General features: G+C 37.4%; 1 protein-coding gene across 1 annotated transcript in view; it reads right to left on the bottom strand.

The window, feature by feature from the left end:
* Positions 1-14,419: 14,419 nt before the first annotated feature.
* Positions 14,420-20,756, bottom strand: part of TACR3 (tachykinin receptor 3) — a gene marked incomplete at both ends in the record, with an annotated part of 46,541 nt that continues 40,204 nt past the window's right edge. The window contains 2 exons of the mRNA XM_083368089.1: positions 14,420-14,729; positions 19,946-20,142. Coding sequence (XP_083224215.1) covers positions 14,420-14,729; positions 19,946-20,142 — 507 coding nt within the window. The remainder of the gene's footprint in view (positions 14,730-19,945; positions 20,143-20,756) is intronic.

The raw sequence follows: 20,756 nt of genomic DNA, 5'->3' as shown, positions 1-20,756 counted from the left end.
TTTGAGCTGGCCAAAATTCAGCTCTGAAGGTAGAATAACAATATATGTCATCAATAACTTCTCTGGCAAAGTCATATTGCAATTAGACCACAACAAAGGGGTGTAAGCATTGTTCCAAATACATCCTAAATGCCTAAAATTTAATAACACATTTACAAGAAATATAAACACTAAGGATCATAGGCTTTACATATAGACCATTTAAGATTATTTCCCTGACATGTCTAAATAAGTGTCCTACCCTAGCAGACAGAAATCACAGATGCACAGGTAAGTCTTATATCTTTATTAAAAACAGTTTTCAAACAGAACTCTAATTGCAAAATGATTTAAATAAACAATCATAGTCTGCCACACCCAAAATACCCTGAGCACAAAAACTCAGCTAGCTTAAATTATAGGGAAGAGAGAATTCAGATTGTAAACAAGGTACTAGAGCAGGGGTAGGCAACCTTGGCTCTTTTATGACTTGTGAACTTCAACTCCCAGAATTCCTGAGCAGGCTGCCTCAGGAATTCTGGGAGTTGAAGTCCACGAGTCATAAAAGAGCCAAGGTTGCCTACCCCTGTACTAGAGTGTCAAACAGATGTGATATGAGGGTCCAAGATCACTACTTAAGAATGGAGGCTAAGGAGTTGAGGAACATAGTAGTAAATGAAGAATTGTTACCATTTAAGTTGTGAGGTGCATGAGCCCCCTTATATAGGGTCAGTGTGACCCTGACCTATTCCTTTGGTGGGGCCGGGTTCTTTCTGGCCTATGATCTTGCTGAACCCTTTTTGTCCAGCCTCCTTCTTTTCCTGGTGGACCCATGCTTTGCAGGGGTATTAGTTCTACCTTTTCTGAGACCAATGATTACTGCCTCTCCTGGTTACTGCTTCCCCTACCTGCAACTCTTCCAGTTGATTCTTCTCAAGCTGATGAACCTCCCACTCTTCATCTTCTGAGTGAGCTGTCCATGACAGCAAGACTGAAAACCCTCCTAGCCAAATCCCTGGAGATCTGTTTTGATCAACTTTGAGAATATTAAATGCAACATTGTTTCTATTATTTACTGTGGGAAAATGGTCTTATGACACTGCCAATGGATCAGTTCCACATAATATATAGTTAGACTCTTACAGCATTTCGATTTTCTATACACAATATTTTCACTATGCTGTATGAAATTCTGAGTTAAGAGTCTATAAATTGGATGGAGAAAATTGCTTGGTCAGAAGTGGAAAAATATATTTGATCCCTATATTATGGACGAGTGATATTCTAGTGCCAAATTTAGTGTTAAACACAGGCATTTCTGTTATTCAACTAGATGAATATTTCTCTCTAATTACCAAGGAAACAAGTACCTTTTCCATTCATTTCAAGGATGTTCTCTTCTATAATTTTATTAAGATATGCAGATGATATGACTCTAATGGCAGAAAGTGAAAAGGAACTAAAAAGCCTCTTGTTGCAGTTGAAGAAGGAGAGTGCAAAAGTTGGCTTAAAACTTAACATTAAGAAAACCAAGATCATGGCATCCGGCCCTCTCAATTCCTAGCAAATAGATGGGGAAGAAATGGAGGTAGTGACGGATTTTATTTTCCTGTACTCCAAGATCACCGCAGATGGGGACTGCAGCCAAGAAATTAAAACACACTTGCTCCTGGGGAGGAAAGCCATGGCAAATCTAGACAGCACACTAAAAAGCAGAGACATCACCCTGCCTGCAAAAGTGTGTATAGTCAAGGCTATGGTCTTCCCAGTTGCAATGTATGGCAGTGGAAGCTGGACCATAAGAAAGGCTGAGCGCCAAAGAATTGAGGCCTTTGAACTATGGTGCTGGAGAAGACTCCTGCGAGTCCTTTGGACTGCAAGTTGATCAAACCGATCAGTCCTAGAGGAGATCAACCCTGACTGCTCTTTAGAAGGCCAGATCCTGAAGTTGAAACTCAAATACTTTGGCCACCTAATGTGAAGGAAGGACTCACTGGAGAAGAACCTAATGCTGAGAAAGATTGAGGACAAGAGAAGAAGGGGACGACAGAGAATGAGTTGGCTGGATAGAGTCACTGAAGCAGTAGGCGTGAGCTTAAATACACTGCAGAAGATGGTAGAGGACAGGAAGGCCTGGAGGAACGTTGTCCATGGGGTTGCGATGGGTCGGACATGACTTTGCAACTAACAACAACAACAACAACAACATAATTTTATTTTTCATAAGCTTTCCTTTTTACACAGAAAAGTTAAAAGTGAGGTCCAGCAGCACAAATGAATAAAATCTGAATAAAAATCCAGGATTAATTAAAACAGCATCTCTTAAATAGCTGCTTCTGTTGTGACAACATATATTGGAAACAACAGCAGCGTTAAATCATAATGAGACCATAATGTTCTTTAAATACATCATTATATGAATCATGGAACTCGTCTTTTAGCTTTTTATAGCTGCTGCTTTTATTTTGAAAAATCTTTGTCCTATTGATCTCTTTTTTATAGTTTACTGGTTATGAATCAAACTGTTTAATAGACAAGAACTGAGGCAGAATGTTAAGGATGTATTTATTTGGCCAACCTAATTATGTTGGATTCAAAGCTGTTCCTATGTTAAGAAGCCAGCTGTGACCTTTTTCAGTGAAAGGATGGAATGACATCTGTGCTTCAGTTTTTGATACCAAATATCCCTTACAAACAATCCAATAAAAAAACAACAACATGCACACAGACGCACAAACCGAGCAACTTGTCTTTGATTCCCAAAGTCATTCATCATATTCAGGTGACATAGTTCATCTGAGTATTCTAGAGAAGTCCCTGTACACCAACAAAACTTGTTCTCAAACTTGTTAATATTTTTGCTCAAACTCTGCTCATTTAATGGACTGCAAATTTTTGTAATTTATTTTAGAACATATGTCTTTGGAAAAGACTTTTGGGAAACTGATAACTGATGAAATTCATTTTTACTGGTGTTGACTGGGTATTTGGTACATGCAATAGGTACTATGGCATCCAACTCCCCCCAGAGGGTCAGGTTTTGCATCAGTGATACAGAAGAGGGATCCCCAAGTCTTTAGCTTATCCTACATGCAAAGATGCCTGCCACATGGTTTGTTCAACAGAAAACTATATACTTGTTCCATGTTGTAGTCCTCAAAATCTCCCATTTCAGTGTTATCCCAGCATGTGAACTAGGCAGAGAATTGCTTAGACAATTGAATCCCATTCCTATACCATGCCAAGATAACTATGTTGCAGTCAGTAAAGTTATAATTATAATTTTAATGTTCATAACACATAGTTTTCTTGGATTGAATCTCACATTAATTTTATTTTTCAATTTTTTGTAAACTGAAACATCTCTAGACATGTGTAGATATAACTAATGTGTCTTCTAAGCCATGCCTTATGCTTCAGAGTATTGTACACAGGGCTTTTTTTCCTCATAGAACGCTCAGAACAGAGTTCCGGCACCTTTTTTGGATGGAACCTTGTAGGGTAGGCAAAGCGGGTTGTATGACATGTGTGAGTTCCGGCACCTTTTTGTTTTACAAAAAAAGGACTGATTGTACAAATACACTGAGTAGCAGTTTATTCAATTCATGGACTAACAAACTATTGTTTGGATGTGTAAGCTCAACTGATGCAGGTTTTTTTTAAGGAGATTGCCTAGGATCCCATCAATGAAGGTTTTCCATTAGAAGTGATTTAGACTTGGTTCAGTTCAAGCCGGGAATAAACAACATGGTGACTGCTTTAGAAAGAAGGTTGCAGTTTATTGAAGAGGAGAGCCAGACAGAAAGATTCCTCTGGAAGAAAAAAAAAAGAGAGAGAGCACATGTAGGAAGTGAGTTTTTATACCATCTGGGGCTCTTGAAGTTGTTTCTTCTTCCTGTTTGAGGCTTTGTATTTCCTGTGTCATGTATTTTGACCTGAGTCTGAGTGTGCCCTTTTGGTATCTGTGGGTTAATCCTATTATGTCCTGTCTTAGAGTTTGGGTGGGGTATGTAGATTTTAGGTGTCTTTGTCTTCCTAAACTTCTAGCTGGGGGCCTCCAACCTTCCTGAATGGATTTTTAATCTGCATTTTTACAGAGCTGGTTTCTGCTTGGGGAGGGAGACTTGGGGCTATTAAGAAAAAATGGGCTTGATTTTCGGCCTCTTTAAGATCCTATGAGGAAATATAATATTCTGTCCTTTTAATATGTCCTTCTCTGTGGGGCGGGGCTGACTTCCCACAGAAGTATGTTGAATATTTGAAATGATTGATACTTGTTATTAAAATAATATAAATGCTCAATTAAAATTGAATTCTAAAAGTTATTGAAGTTTTATCTGAATTACCCAGAATAGGGACACTAGTATTTATAAGTTATTTGTCCCAAGAGCTGCTAAATATGAGGTTGGCCAAAACATGGTATGATTGATTACTTGTAAGTTGGAGAATAAAATCCTGAAGCAAGTATTACACAAAGGCTTTTCCTTAATTAACTCACTATAATGAAAACTGGGAATTTACTAGCAGTTTTCAAGATTCTACTTTTACCCCACATCAACATTAAGGAGATGAGATCTCTGTTGTTCTGACTTACTTTGTTACCAGTTATTTATTTATTTAGCATATGGCAATTACCAGTGATACGGAACTTGACAGCAAACAAGCTCCTAACCTTTATATTCATCTAACAACAACAACTATTAAAATTCCATTGAGTGCTGCTGATGCCTCTTCTTCTAATCTGATCTGGAAACTTTTGCAAATAACCTTCCTTAAAATTGAAGGTGAAAAATAAAGTGGAAAAAATCAGATTGCAAATGCAGAAAAGCATTAAAAATAATTCGTATTTAGGACAAATTCTTAATTTCCCTAATTTCATTTTTGTTCATACATCCAATCAGAAAATGTGGGCTGTTTAGACCAGAGGTAGGCAACCTTGGCTCTTTTATGACCCTTGGACTTCAACTCCCAGAATTCCTGAGCCAGCCACGCTGAGGGGAAAGGGAGAGGTTTCCAAGCTGAGCCATGCTGGCTCAGGAATTCTGGGAGTTGAAGTCCACGAGTCATGAAGGGGCCATAGTTCCCCCATGCTGGCTCCAGAATTCTGGGAGTTGAAGTCCATGAGTCATGAAGGTGCCAAAGTTTCCACCATGCTGGCTTAGGAATTCTGGGGAGTTGAAGTCCACGAGTCATAAAAGAGCCAAGGTTGCCTACCCCTGGTTTAGACATTTAAATATATTGTTTCTGGATCTGAGCATTCTTCAAACTTAAACTTTAAATTTAAATTCAAGAGACATTTAAATGAAGTTCAGTTCAGGATTTCATATTCAGGATGGGGCTGGAAGCACAGTTCATACTACTTCAAGGTAGCATGCTTTGCTTTAAGACAAGCGTCTTCAAACTTGGCCCTTTTATGACTTGTGGACTTCAACTCCCAGAATTCCTCAGCCACACTGGCTGAGGAATTCTGGGAGTTGAAGTCCACAAGTCATAAAAGGGCCAAGTTTGAAGACCCCTGCTTTAAGAGAACCAGTGTGATGCAGTGGTCAAGATATCAGATTACAAACTGGAAAACTGGGAGTTCTAGTTTTATCTTAGGCATGAAGATAGCTGGGTGACCTTTGATGAGCCAATCTCTCAGTCTTAGGAAGGCAAACTACTTTTGAAATTTTGCCAAGAAAACTGCAGGGACTTGTCGAACGACATACAGTATATGTACACACTTCAGTTAGAAAGGTTTTAAAATATAACTATAGGAAATAACTTTGTCATCTGGTTAATTTTTAGTGAGCATATAACTATATCAGGGAAGTTATTCTGTTATTAAGTTTATAAACCTTGGTTCAAATGGTTGGGTTTACATATTATAGTACACCATAATTTGTTTAATCATCATTCATTGCATTCATGCACATTTAAACTAAAATCTTATTTTACTATGGTTGGGCTTGTACACATTAAATCAAACAAATCACCATATGGATTGGTATACTGGCTCAGTCTGGTCAGTGTGATAATACCTGCAAAATTCTAAATGACCAAAAGACTCTTTGCTACCATCTCTTGGCTGTCTGGAATTCTACAACCCAGACATTATGGTTTGCAAACCATGATTTATTTTGTGTGTGGTGCACAACCAGCCAAATGTGGTGTCAAAGGTGCTTTTTTCGTCAATATTCAGCCAAATGTAGCTTGTTTCATATTTTATAGTTATAGATCAGTGTGTTTTGCTAATCAGGACTACATCTAAAGTACCATGTGGATTACCCCTTTCTGTGTCTAGACCACCAACTGAGCTGGCATCCTATGAATACTCATTTGGCAAAAAAAATCCACTGAAAAAACTGATGCTTACTTTTTGAGGAAATATTAACATGATCAGAAACCTACCCAGATAATTGCAGGTTTTGGATCCTATCCCATTGATAGCATACAGTACATCTGCCTGAACACTTCATTGAAATTAGCATGAAAGGTGTGTGCAAGTAAATGCACACCAAAGTGATGATGGATTCACATACTGCACTAAACTTTGCCTCCGTAACCATGGAGTGATAAATGAAGCACAGCTGGCTGAGTTTATAGGACAGTCAAAGATCTTACTCGTTGTTTATAAACCACCAAAATAGGATTCACACAGTATGCTGTAGCAAAACAAAAAATTGAGGTTTAGGGTGTCACAGGACAGGATTATAAATAACTAAAAGGTAAAGGTAAAGGTTCCCCCGCACATGCGTGCTAATCGTTTCCGACTCTAGGGGCCGGTGCTCATCTCCGTTTCAAAGCTGAAGAGCCAGCGTTTGTCTGAGGACGTCTCCGTGGTCATGTGGCCGGCATGACTAGACGTCAAAGGCGCACGGAACGCTGTTACCTTCCCACCGTAGTGGTCCCATGCTTAAATTGCTCTACCTTAAGATAAAAGTTAAGGCTTTGCTATGGCAAAGACTTCTATTTCTTTTACATTAGTTTTCATTTTTTATAGAGCTCTGAGCTTTTCCTCCTTCATATTTGTAATGGAAAATCTCTTTGTCCCCTTATGTAACTCCGTGGATATTTTCTGAAGAGATTAGGTGCTTTAGGCAGACACCTGAGACTGTTAAGTTTATACTCAGAATGCTTAATGATGGAGTGTGTCTGATTACAGCAGCCCTGAGCTCAGCTGTGGCTTCTTTCTTTGGAAATCTCTGCAAATCCAAAACATTACAGAAGTTACTGCTAGATGCAAGGCTACTCTACGGAAGAATGCCATAAAAATTGTTGATTTTAAAAGTCCAGAAAAGCAACATATCTTATCACAGAATCAAAATTTATCTGCAAGGGTTTTAAGTTTAGTCAAAAAGAAACAAGTTGAATCCTAAACTTATATTGTGTCTGCACTGCAGGAAGTGATAAAAAAGTCACCATCAGCATTAGTACTTCAGTGAGCATTTTATTATGGAAAGTATTATATTATCAAGCTTATATAGCTCAGGGATGTCAAATTCTCAACGTTATGTGATGTGTCATGATGTATCATGACTTTTTTTCCATTGCCGGCAATGGGGTGGGCGCAGTTTTGCCATGATGCATCTGGCCCGCGGGCTAGCAGTTTGACACCCCTGATATAGCTTGAGTCAAGTGGTAGGTTTCACATATTATGATAAACCATTTGTTTAAGGTTTTCTCTGATTGTAGTTTTGAATTCTGTGTAGAAAGCACCAACATCCTTGAAGAGATACAATAAAGGTTTGTTTGAGTTGATTAGCCTTTGCTATTTTTGTTATATACTTTCAATCTAATTACCTCTCACCTATTTTTGCTTAGTGAAAGCACAGCATACAATACAGGAACATGGATAATTAGGAACTGATTAAATGGGTAGAATATCATTAACCTTTTTTACACAGCCCAAATATACCTGAAAAGGAGAATTGTTTTCCCCAAGGAATTACCAATGAGACAATGAAAGGGCTAGTGTATGGCAATAGTCCTGTTTGGCCACTGTATGTTTCAACATTGCATGGATCCCAAATAGCAGAGGATACTCATAGTTCATCTAAACTTTAATATGATTAAAGGTGAATATACATGTCCCAATCTGGGTCAGTCACCAGAACCAGAGGTTTTGTCTTCCAAGCTTTCAGACTCAAACCCATCTTCAGGGAACTTCTCCCTAGCAGTGTGTGTGCTTTGGGCTGTTTTGTGTGGGGTATGTGACTTTTTAGATGTTGATTGGTATGTTGATGACTGGCTATTGTTTGCTCCTCCTGCCAAGCCCTCGCCTCCTAAGTACTTGATAAGCTGGTGGTAAATCAGCACTTCTGTTGACTAAGGAGGGGCCTTTTCCCCTTAATATGATTTGTTAGACTTTAATTTAGTATAGGGTCATCAATCTTAAGATAATGTGATATAAAACATAAACTAAATTGACCCCTCCCCCAAGACATCAACAGTCTTGGAAAATGGCAACATACAATTATGTTCCATTAAGGAATAAAAAAAAGTTTTAGTCTTGAGAATTGTGTTTTCAGGTTGCATTCATACTTGCCTGTTCACCAGGATTTAGACAGCTGTAATGTGGATGGTTACAGCCATTTAATGAATGGGTAACTGATATTTGGCATGGAAGGAAAGATTAAATGGCTCAAGAGTCAAATGCAGAATAATACAAGCCACTTAGGGAAGAACAGCTGCAAACCTGGGCTTTTAATTAAACTCTATGTAGTTTCATAATGGCAAAAGACTTTACTCCTGAGTGTATGGCATAATGATTCCACTATGCCATTTTACTGTGTGACTACAAAAATGACTTCTAATAAAAACATGCATAAACAACAGTTTACAAAATCATTGAATTACTTTTGAAGAAAGAAGCAGGACAAGTGTTGATTTTGTCCTTTGATCTTTTCTATTATATCTTTGTTACAAGTGGACTAATTAATTTAAAATGTGCTCAACTCTATGTAGTCTAGTTTCCATAATCTCAGACAACCATTGACTAAAAACCGAGCTGACTAGGGATTATGAAAGTGGATTTCCACTTGTTTGGAGGGCAAGAAAAGATGGCTTAGAGATTCCTTGCTCCTGAGACACAAGGTATTCAATGCTTTAGTAAGCCACAAATAAACCATGGCTAAAACAAATTAAAATGGTCTAAGCCCTCTATAACTTGGTCAATGAATCAGGTTCAAAACACATCATGAGTTGGCATGACATATTAATCCAGTGCATGTTTTCTTTGATTTTAAAGGGAGTTTAAAAATTAAGAGAATCAGTGTCTATGAACTTTATATACATACCTAGGACTGGTATATTATTATGTTTACCATGGGAAACACAAGATAGGAACCATTTTAATAACCTCCCATATATATTTAGAAGAAATGACTAGCCATGTAGTACAGATAATATAACAATAACCCATATAACCTTATGTTGTCTCCTGAAATACTAGTGTGTGCATTATGCAGGAATGGAGAACAGGTGGCATTGTTGTTTAATGTTGTTTAGTATTCTATTACAATATTTTAAAAAATGCTTTGACTCTTTTAAGTTACATTGCTGATTCCTCTCCTTTTGTTACAAAAAAGAATCGGAAAAGTAATTATTATAAAACACCAAGAATAAATGATTGGCAAGGAATAGAAAAGAAAAGAAGAAAGGATGAACAATAAGATTAGCAATATAATAAGCTATTTAAATTGGCCATAATAAACAGAATGCACAAGCTAGCAGAACTAAGCCACACAGTAATAAAGAATTCAAAATGCTACTATTGGGAGACCAGCTAGTCAGAGGCACTCATTTCTCTTCACACAAATTGTTTTCAGAAGATAAAGATAAAATCCCTTCAAGTTGAGTTGAGCCTCTGGGCACTACTGAGAGCTGACAGAGCCCACCCCACCCCACCCACTCTAGTGGTCCCTCACCCACACAATAATGAGATCTAACAAGTTAAGCTTTTCAAGATCAGCCAAGCTGAACAGTTGTTGAGAACAAAATCTATGCAGCTGCTTTTGTATTCCCTTTTGCAGTACTCTAAGGAGTCAGATTGAGTTTGAAGCCTTCTAAAGATTCTGGTTCTGTCTAGGAACACTTCACATTCATCCTGCTTTACCTTCAAACAGTGAACACCATCCAAATTCAGTACATACTTAGCACTGCAACATTTCCTAGGGCTTTCAAAATCTTCCCTGAGCCCCTTGTTTCCATCACTCATGTTAATTTAAGGCCCTGGTTCTCAGCCACAATATTTAAATTCCTTGGATTAATCAAAACAATAAGGTAAAGGTAAAGGTAAAGTTTCCCCCGCACATGCGTGCTAGTCGTTTCCGACTCTAATGGCTGGTGCTCATCTCCGTTTCAAAGCTGAAGAGCCAGCACTTGTCCGAGGACGTCTCCGTGGTTATGTGGCCGGCATGACTAGACGCCAAAGGCACACAGAACGCTGTTACCTTCCCACCGTAGTGGTCCTTATTTTTCTACTTGCATTTTTACATGCTTTTGAACTGCTAGGTTGGCAGAAGCTGGGACGAGTAACAGGCGCTCACTCTGCTACGCGGCACTCGGGATTTGACCCGCCAAACTGCCGATCTTCTGATCAAGAAGCTCAGCGTCCTAACCTACTGAGCCACTGCGTCCCTATAATCAAAACAATACATAATAGTTTATTCCTCCAATTTACATTAACGCTAAACTTTAAACCCAACGGTATAGTTTGTGAAGAAACATAAAAGAAAATAAAAATAAGATTTGATGGGCACGCTGTGGGAGTTCCTGCATCTTACGAGACCTTTGCAGCTATTCTTCCAGATTGTGGCAAAAAAGAAAATGTCACAAGGTGTCACATACCAATAAAACAAATACAGAGCTGATAAATTGCTTGAATGCTTTCTGCAACATTTGAAACTCAGGATCTCTTTCAAGCAAAATAGCAAAGTTCTACCAAGAAGTGCATCTTTTATATACAGTAAATTCAAAAAAACATAAAATATTAAAACCTGTACAAACAAATTGGCTTTAAAATACATTAAGGAGAAAAATGTCCCTGCCAAATATTCAGTCTTACAGGTAGTCCTTGATTTACAACAGTTTGTTTAGTGACCCTTTGAAGTTACAACGGCACTGAAAAGACTGACTTATAGCCATTTTTCACATTTATGACTGTTGCAGGACCTCCATGGTCACATGACCAAAATTCAGACACTTGGGAACTCATATTTATGACGGCTGCAGCATCCCTGGGTCATATGTTCACCATTAGCAACCTTGACAAGCAAAGTCAATGGAGAAGCCGGATTCACTTAACAACCGGGTTACTAACTGCAGTGATTCACTTAACAACTGGGGCAAGAAAAGCTGTAAAATGGGGCAAAATTCATTTAACAAGTGTCTCATTTAGCAACAGAAATTTTGGGCTCAATTGAGGTCATAATTTGAGAACTTCATGTGCTTATTAATAATCTTCAGATTCACATTAGGTAGTATTCCTGTCACTGCTGCATTTCACTTGTGTTGCCTAGAACTGTCTGGTACTTTAAATGCATTTGAGTACTGAAAGTGGCAGAGATAAATAACATGCTACTCTAGGAGATAATGGCCCAAATAATGCTGAAGCACATCAGAAGTGGCCAATTATCTTTTCTCTAAATGTCACATTTTGTTATCTATTTACATTGTTGGAGAGGATATTAGAGCATTACAGGTGTTATGTACTGAGCTTGTGGTGTTACACCACGTGCGTTGCTGGAGCGGCTAATGGCTCCCCAGTAACCTAGACAAGCTGTCTCCGGTCCTGTAATTGGCTAGCCCCTGGCGGCAAGCGTGGGTTCAAACCTATTGGCTGCGGCCTAGGGGCTAGACTATATATTGTGGCTGGTTTCAGCCCAAGCTTCGGTACAGTTCTAGCAAGAATAAAGAATGAGTTATCTTGTACTCAGCCTCATGTCTTCCTTCCTGCACCAAAGAGCTCACGACTTAACAACAGGGATATGGTGATGATGTGTAGCAGAGTGAGAGGGGTTGAGACTGATTTTTTTTTCCTGCTTTATGGGATGTTTGCACATTTGAAAAGTTTATTTTCACTGATCATAAATGTGACAAATAGGTGTATCAAACCTTATTTTTGGACAAGTACTCTCAACCAACCCATCAAAGAAAAAGCCTCCAAAACCTGCAGATTTTTAGTGATGCATCTTGAGGGTTCTGAAGTTGCAAATTGGTTCCTTATGGAATCAAATATTGAATAAAGTCCATTTCTCAATAAATTATCTCTGCCACCTAAACCAAGGAGAATATCCAGTTACTGGCACTCCTTGGGCCAAATATCACTGGACCCTAGGACTTGAGTCTCAAGCACTGTCCTTTATTGCTGAAGTTTATCTCCTGCAATTTATGTTGATGTCTAAAACTGAACTCTGTCTGCTTTGGGAAGATGGACTGTGGTCAAGTACATTTGTATGCAACGTTTATTTTTCCATATGATTTGGAAAATACATCTTCCCAGGGCTTTTTTTCTCATAGAACGCTCAGAACGGAGTTCCGGCACCTTTTTTGGATGGAACCTTGTAGGGTAGGCAAGGCGGGTTGTATGACATGTGTGAGTTCCGGCACCTTTTTCTTTTACAAAAAAGCACTGCATCTTCCTAATTAGAATGTAAGACCCCATTGTAGAGTAGAAGAGACAAATTATGCTTAAAATTTGCTGCAGCTCTGCAAGTTTATGGGTAATTCATTATTTCACCATTTCTAGTATGCATGCACAAAGAATTTTAAAACATTTACAACACATGTAAATGCAACTACTCACAAGTTAAAAGCCTACAGGATTGGCAATTGAACATTTAATACTACAATAAGATAGACTCTTCCACAGCTCACAAGGACAGTCAGGTTGTTTTGTTGCACTCACAAACCCATCCATCATCTAAATATCACCCCACAGTAATGAGTGACTTCAATCCTTTTGTGGTCTGAAAGGGTGCAAAGAGTTTAAACAAGGATTGGAGGATACTGGACAATTGGGGGATGAAGTAATTCTAAATTTCTTGAACTGCTGGAACACATTGGAAACAGTGCTATCGAATTTAAAATACACAAAAGAGAACTTTTGCCCAGGACTTTTGACAGCTATATTTGATTAAAGAGAGTACTGTTCAAAGTATGAAAACCAATGGAAAAACGAAAGATTTTTTTTATAATTGATAATTGATCCTTTTAGCAACTATAAAAAAACTTGAAGTTGTTATTTCTAAGCTTCAATATAGTAGAAGCAATCCTGCTAGAAGATATTTTGGAGATAATTAAAAGATACCAACAATTCGAAGAAGATTCCTTGTACACATCTGCAGAAGGGAGCTGGTGTGTTTGCAGATGATGAAACACACATTGAAATGCAAATCATATGTATAACATGTGTTCATACAACCACAAGATGCAAATAGGAAAGCCTGGGAGTTACATCGTAACTTTGGAATGTATGTTTTGTCATTTCCATGACATAGCAATTTGCATTGGATACCTATGGATATCAATGTGATTAACAAAGTTAAGAAAGCTATCACACAAGCTAACCTGAAGATCTAGTGTGATACAGTGAAAAGCACTTGTTGATTTTTTTTCCTATTTAAATGCAACCCAGACATTTGTTTGTCTATGAAAGTAACAAATGGGAAAACCTGCTTCATTCTGGTCTTATTTCGTGAACATGTTCCATACCTGCTGTGCAGTTGATGGGGCAGGAAATCAGGTGCAGGACAGATTAAAAAAATAGTAACAACTGCTGTGTCAGTTTAGAGCCCTTGCACTCAAAGTTGGCAATCTCAGGTTTTCAAAAGAACAGAAGCAATTTATCAACCGGTACCTCAATGTTAAAATAATTTTATCCTCCTAGAACACGTACATGATAAAATCAGTAATATTGAGGTGTGAGCCACCCAAAATTGCTTGCTGAGATGGGAAGATAAATAAATAAATAAATAAATAAATAAATAAATAAATAAATAAATAAATATCAAGATTAGGTAACAGCCCTGTTTTTCTTAATTCCAAAGAACAGGCCCACCCCCACATAATGTTATTTCATAAGGTATCGATTAAGAGCAATCATTTTTAGGTAATATTGAAAACATGACACATTTTTGCTGCCCATTTCAGTGGGATATAAATTGTCCTTAATCCCACCTGTTTTATATAATTTACATGGAAGTTCCAATTTATCCCATGGTACTAAGTCACAATGTTGATGTAAACAAGACTCATTCTTTGCCTTTCCCCAAACACAAAAATCAGGTTGGATCAAAGAAGGTTGATGATAATAGGCAAGATATATACACATGTTGTCAGCACTCCATATCTGAAGCAGGGCTGCTTTCCAGATGTTTGATCCTAAGGCAGAATAGCATTGTATTATTTCTTAGCTATGTGACTTCGTCTCACATCTGTTACAACCGCATGAAAGGCTTTAGGAATACTCGTCCGCTGATGTATATGGAGAGTTGATGTAACCTGACACTGCTGAAGTAGCTTTGGAACTCCTGCATGAACACCCATTTGCGTTGGCTTCTTGTGCTCCTTTCTTGTGCACAGACTTGCTGCTTTCTCCATCGCCGGATTCAAACACTACTGACATGCTGGATTCCATTCGTGTAACTGTGTATAAACTGCTTTGCCTGGTAGGATGGAATCTAGTTGTCTTAAGCTCCAGTTCATCATAACTAGATACTTCAATGAAAGGACACCATTGAAAAGCTCTCTTGAAACCAGCTCGGAACCTGGAAAACACATGCATGTACCACAGTGTATGTACTTCATATTTGACATATCTCATAGCAAACATTTTTTTACAGAAGAATTAATCAAATACAGGTAGTCCTCGACTTACAACAGCTTGTTTAGTGACTGTTCAAAGTTACAATGGCACTGAAAAATGTGACTTATGACCGTTTTTTAAAGATACAGCCTTTGCAGCATCCCCATGAACACGTGATCAGAATTCAAATGCTTGGCAACTGGTTCATATTTATGACCTTTTCTGTGTCCCAAGGTCATCTGAGCCCCTTTTGCAACCTTCTGACAAGCAAAGTCAATGGGGAATCCAGATTCACTTAACAACCGTGTTACTAACTTAACAAATGATCCACTTAACAATTGTGGAAAGAAAAAAAATCATAAAATGTTTCACTTGGCAATATACATTTTGAGCTCAACGGTGGTTTTAACTCGAGGAGTACCTATATACATTTCTAGATAACTGAGTTTAATTCTGGGTTTTACATTTTCAGAAGAGTGTATACCAACTGAAGTATGTCCAGAGTAAGAAACCAATACGATAGAGATTGTCAATTCCACTTCTACTAGGAATGGTGAAAGGCTTAGAGATATTAAGCCTAGAGAAAAGAAACTTAAAATAGGAACATGATAGTGGCCTTTAAACCTCAGAAGAGTTGTCCTACAGGAGATGGAAGCAACTTGCTCTTGATTACTCCAGAAGGTAGAATTAGAGCTAATGGATAAAAATTGTAATGAACTTGGCTTAACAGTAGAAGAAATGTTCTAATTGCAACAGATGCGTAGAGACATCTTAATAGCAGAATTGGAAAAAGGACTGGAGTCCCATCTGTTGAAACTACTAGGAACCTAATAAAACAGAATGCAAATCCAGCTGCATCTCTGCATCTAATTTCAAAGAGTGTCAGACTGTGCTGTCCAGTTATCAGGGACTGGTTCCCAGTTTCTTTAATGCACAATGTCATCAGAAGAGCAGAAAACAAACATCATCTGAAAAGTTACAGATTAGATATTTCAACAACCCTTCCTCCTTTTCAGTTGGTTAATTTACAACTGGCTTACACACACACACACACACACACATGTATATGTGATATGATCTAAGAATAATATTGTTCTTAGACGGTACTTCACAGATGGTCCTAGTGTAACAGGCAACCTGATTATTAGTGAGGGGTGTCACTAAGTGAAACCACAAATGTGGTTATGATCTTCAGTTTTTCTTTGCTTTACATACCTGTGACTGGCTATAAAGTTTTTTTCATCACCATTGTAACTGTAAACAGTTGCTAAACATGGCAGTCAGTAAACAAGGACTACCCACATTTTCTGTGAATTAAACTCTCTTCATATAGAAAAAGAAGGGGCCAGACTGCTTGGAATTGGACAGACATGTACTTTCGTATACTTTTGTATGTGTGCAGCATTCAAAAAATGCTATTGCTCCATCCAAAAAAGTAATACAGTTGAAGAAAACATGTTTATAACTTGTAGCATTGCCATCATTAGAAAATCCATCACTTTTTTTTCCAAAATATGATAAACTATCCTTGATGAAGTGGATCTCTCCTGCCCTTTTTGCTAGCAGGGCCCATTTGTGCCCTAAATATCTACCTTGAAATACCACTTGAGAGACTAGATAATTCTGACTACAATTTGTTTTAAAAAAGAACATAATTTGCAGTTCCTGGCTAATAGGTTGATCAGGTGGGTGCTATATATACTTAATAAATAATAAAAAATCTGGATGAGAAGGCAGTTCAAACTTAATGCTTTGTCAAATTTTGCAGTGATGGTTATAAAAGTGCCTATCTTGAAGAGGAATGCATAGAAAAGGTAATGTTTTAGGAGTAAATGTGGAAAAGGTGATCCTTTAAAAATATATAAAATACATGCATATTTAGAGTAGATGATATAATAAGTTGAGTAAATCAAAACAAAACTTCATGTACATAGTTTCAAAGCAAATATTGAATGGTTAAAATTTGTTTAAATAAAAATTATAAGAAAGATATAGAATGGACTTAGACCTCAACACAATAAACACTGACTCATCCATTTCAATTACTGCTGAGTTACAGCTCAGTTGATTCAACTCATGCCTAATTATACCTTGAATGTGCAAAGCAATATTACAAATAACACTGCTGACCCCCCAAACACAAGGAAATGAAGCTCTCTTTAGATAAATTACTTGCAACATAAATTAATCTTGAATTTGTCAGATAAATAATAAATATTTCAATACATTTTCAGTTTTGATTGGAAGATAGAAAGAACAACATAGCAGCATTTCTATGCCAGATGCAAATCATGATGGGATTATGTGGGTGTTAAATAAGATTGCAACAGGCAGGTTTTTGAACAAGATGCTTAAAGGTTGTGCTTGTTATCTTTCTGTTATCGTCTAAAAATATTTGCATATATGTGATAGCAATTAATGTCCCCTTTCAAAAGTCTATCAAAACTGAATTAGGTTCCGATTTTTGTTTGGGTATCAATTTGCTTATATTGCACAGACAAGCAGCCTATTCCCATCTGTATTTTTGAATTTTGCTGGCTCTCAGATAGGGTGTCATTCTCTCAGACAGCATCTTCTACTTAAAAGTCTGACCAAAAAAGCCACAAGAATGATGAGAGGTCTCAAATATGTGGATTATTTTCCATTTGTGTTTTACTTTCCATATGTATTTATTCATATGAATTGAATGCCATTGTTTTTGTGTGTGGTAAGCATTTGATCCTTTTTGTTGATGTGTAAACTACCCATGCTATTTCATGTAAGCACTCAGAGAACTACAAATTCAAGTAGCATTTAAAAAATAATAATTAGATGACATTGACAAGATGGAGAAAATGCCTTGATATTATGATATTTTTTGGCACTGATTTTGGTCTACCATGCCTGTGCTGGCAAATACCTCTTCTTATACATACTGTATGTTTTACTATTGGTTCAAGTTTCATTCATGAAATTCAGTTTGGTTTAAACATTATTTCAAAGGAGAGAATTTCAAGTAAGTTTCCATAGGTCATATTGTACTTTCTTAGTTACAAAAGATGAAAAAAATATTATTTATTTACTTACTTTATATATTCAATTTTCATTGTCCAATTCAACCAAGTACTCTGGGTGGCTTATTATGCCTGTTTCATGAGATTCTACTGAATATGGAGATTATTTCATTTATACCGAATGAATGCAAGGTGCAATTTCAGCCTGTTAGCCCTTACCCTGAGATTACCTTGTCCTCTCCATTATCACTCTCACTGATGAATGGGATATTTCAAAGACTGAGTCTAGTGTTTTCAACTTGGCAATTTCAATATATGTGGACTTCAACTCCCAGAGTTCCCCAGACAACATGAGTTTTATTCTAGGCTTAGAGCTGCTTTGGTGATTTAAATAGCTAATAAATGTAATACATCAGCAAATGAAAAGACGTACTGCCAATAAAACCCTGCCCTCTAAAACAATGAAATTGTTTTATGTTTGGCTTTTGCTGCCTCTTCTGCAGGGAATATCTGTAAGCAGGTGGTAGAGACACAAGGGAGAAAAGTAAATTAGCTTTCTTTGAAAGCAGCCCAGGTGGGAGATGTCTTTAATTTAGAAGATTCTGCCTACTCTTGCTTGCTGTCTCTCAGCAATGCCAGGTCCCTTCTTATTCTGAAGCTTCTTATGTGACTACTCCACTAGCCTTGTAATATCTGCATATTGATTTCATCACCGCATAGCTATGTGATAGTTCTCAGAAAATTGCAAGTATTACTGCTGTTTTTCAACTTAATGAAATGTTGGAAATAAATTATCTAAGGGGGCACAAGACTTCTGTCTTATTCCAGCAAGATAACGTCTGAAAATGGATCAGAATGAGATCCAATACGGCGCAGGGAGAGAACCCTGAAAAAGAAATTTTAGGGTTTGAAGACAGGCCAGATCAGATAGAAAAACACTACAAAAACAAAATTCTCCATTGCATCCCTATGGAAGAACCACTCAGAATATTGCTGATGGTTTTATTCTGTCTCTATCCTCTTTTCTGGGTTTTTTTTTTAATGTAGAGTGCACTGCAGCCGGCTCTCTGCTACTGCTACTGGTTCAGATATACAGTATGCTGTATGCAAACAAAGACAGACACAGATACACATGTAGATTGCAATAAATTATTCTGATATGGGTAACAAAATACTAATGCTTTCTATGACTTGCTAGTAAAATTACCTGCTAGTTGGACATTACTGCAGAAATTATGTTCTGCATACTTATTTTTATTTATTTATTAATGGGACTTATATCCCGCCCTATCTCCCGAAGGACTCAGGGTGGCTAACAACAATAACATATAATAAATACAGAAATTAAGATAAAATTAAAATTAAAGGCCTCTGTACAATAAATTAAAATTAAAAATTAAAATAAATTAAAATTAGAGTTAAAAATTGTAAACATAATTAAAATCCCTGTCAGTCCAGGTCAGCCAGGTAGAAAAGGAGTGTTTGGAGGCCGCGGCGAAAGGACTGGAGATCTTGGGCTATCTGAAGCTCAGGGGGGAGCTGGTTCCACAGGGCTGGCGCTCCCACAGAGAAGGCCCTCCCCCTGGGGGTCGCCAGCCGACATTGTCTAGCCGACGGTACCCTGAGGAGGCCTTCTCTGTGTGAGCGTACTGGGCGATGGGAATTCATTCCCAGCAGCAGATGGTCCTGCAAGTATCCCGGGCCTAAGCCATGTAGGGCTTTAAAGGTAAGTACCAGCACCTTAAATCTTTAAACTTGCCCTATCTTGTTAAAAAAAAATAATGACACAGCAACTCTTGCTGCCTTTTAGGATTCTTGCTCCTGTATTTTTGTTCAGTTACCTCCTTTAATTGGTCCCTCACTACTTCAAATGAAATAAATTAAAGGGGATCGTACAAATTAGGTGAAGTGTAGTCTTATAAATGGTGAGAAAAAGGATATGGGAAGGAAATGAATATAGACTAAAGAATGTCAACAGAAGTGTATATTTCTAAACAACTGCTCTGAGCATTTGGATAAATAATTCTTTTTATAATACAGAAAGAGAGCTGTAGTACTTTTCTTCCTTATCTCTTGATTTCCAGGATGAAAAATGAATAAATGGAATTCATTTAATATAGATGAATGAAAAAAATGCCCAGGCTTCCAAAGCTCTAAATAGATTACTCTTAAATCACAACCTTACCTTTTATTGAGACAGCAGTAGATAATGGGATTATACATAGTAGAACTCATAGCAAGCCAAAAGGTTGCTAGGTAGATTTGCTGAATATATTTCCACCGATTCCAATTTTCATAGATTCCAGTAAGAATGAAGTAAATGTGATATGGCAACCAGCAGATGGCAAATGTCAATACAACCACAATCATCATTTTTACAACCTGGAAGCAAACAGACAAAAATAATAAAAAAAGATTTCCCCATTTTTTTACAATTCTGTAGCCTGTAAGTGTCTTTTAATATTATCAACATTTGGAAAAACAAAACAGAATGATGAAAAAGGAATTAATTTATTTTGACATTTTCCCTTTTCCTTTGCTCAGATAACAGAGTATTTTGATATTGAATTCAGTCTTCTGCAATGCACTTTACTTATGACCTGAATGATTAAGTCTGACATATGGATGGATAGCTGTTGTGCTTTAGAGGATAGCTGAATCAAATAACCATTGGTGTAAACTAAAGTGAATAAATAAAATAGCAGCTTAACATGCAGCACTATAGATGACATCTCTTGGGAATATTCAGATAGATGGGAAATGCCAACAGAGGAAATAATATTGCTTGGAGTTGAATGTGGAATTCTTGGTGTCCTCTAAACAAGGCTGCTTATTTGCAGACCTTTCATTGTCCAAATAGGTAACATCAGGGCCTTTTTTCTCATAGAACGCTCAGAACGGAGTTCTGGCACCTTTTTTGGATAGAACCTTGTAGGTTAGGCAAGGCGGGTTGTATGACATGTGTGAGTTCCGGCACCTTTTTCTTTTACAAAAGA

This window comes from Vipera ursinii, assembly GCF_947247035.1.
Source record: "Vipera ursinii genome assembly, chromosome: 7".
In the NCBI taxonomy this organism is placed as follows: Eukaryota; Metazoa; Chordata; class Lepidosauria; order Squamata; family Viperidae; genus Vipera; species Vipera ursinii.
This window is presented reverse-complemented; position numbering and strand designations above follow the sequence as displayed.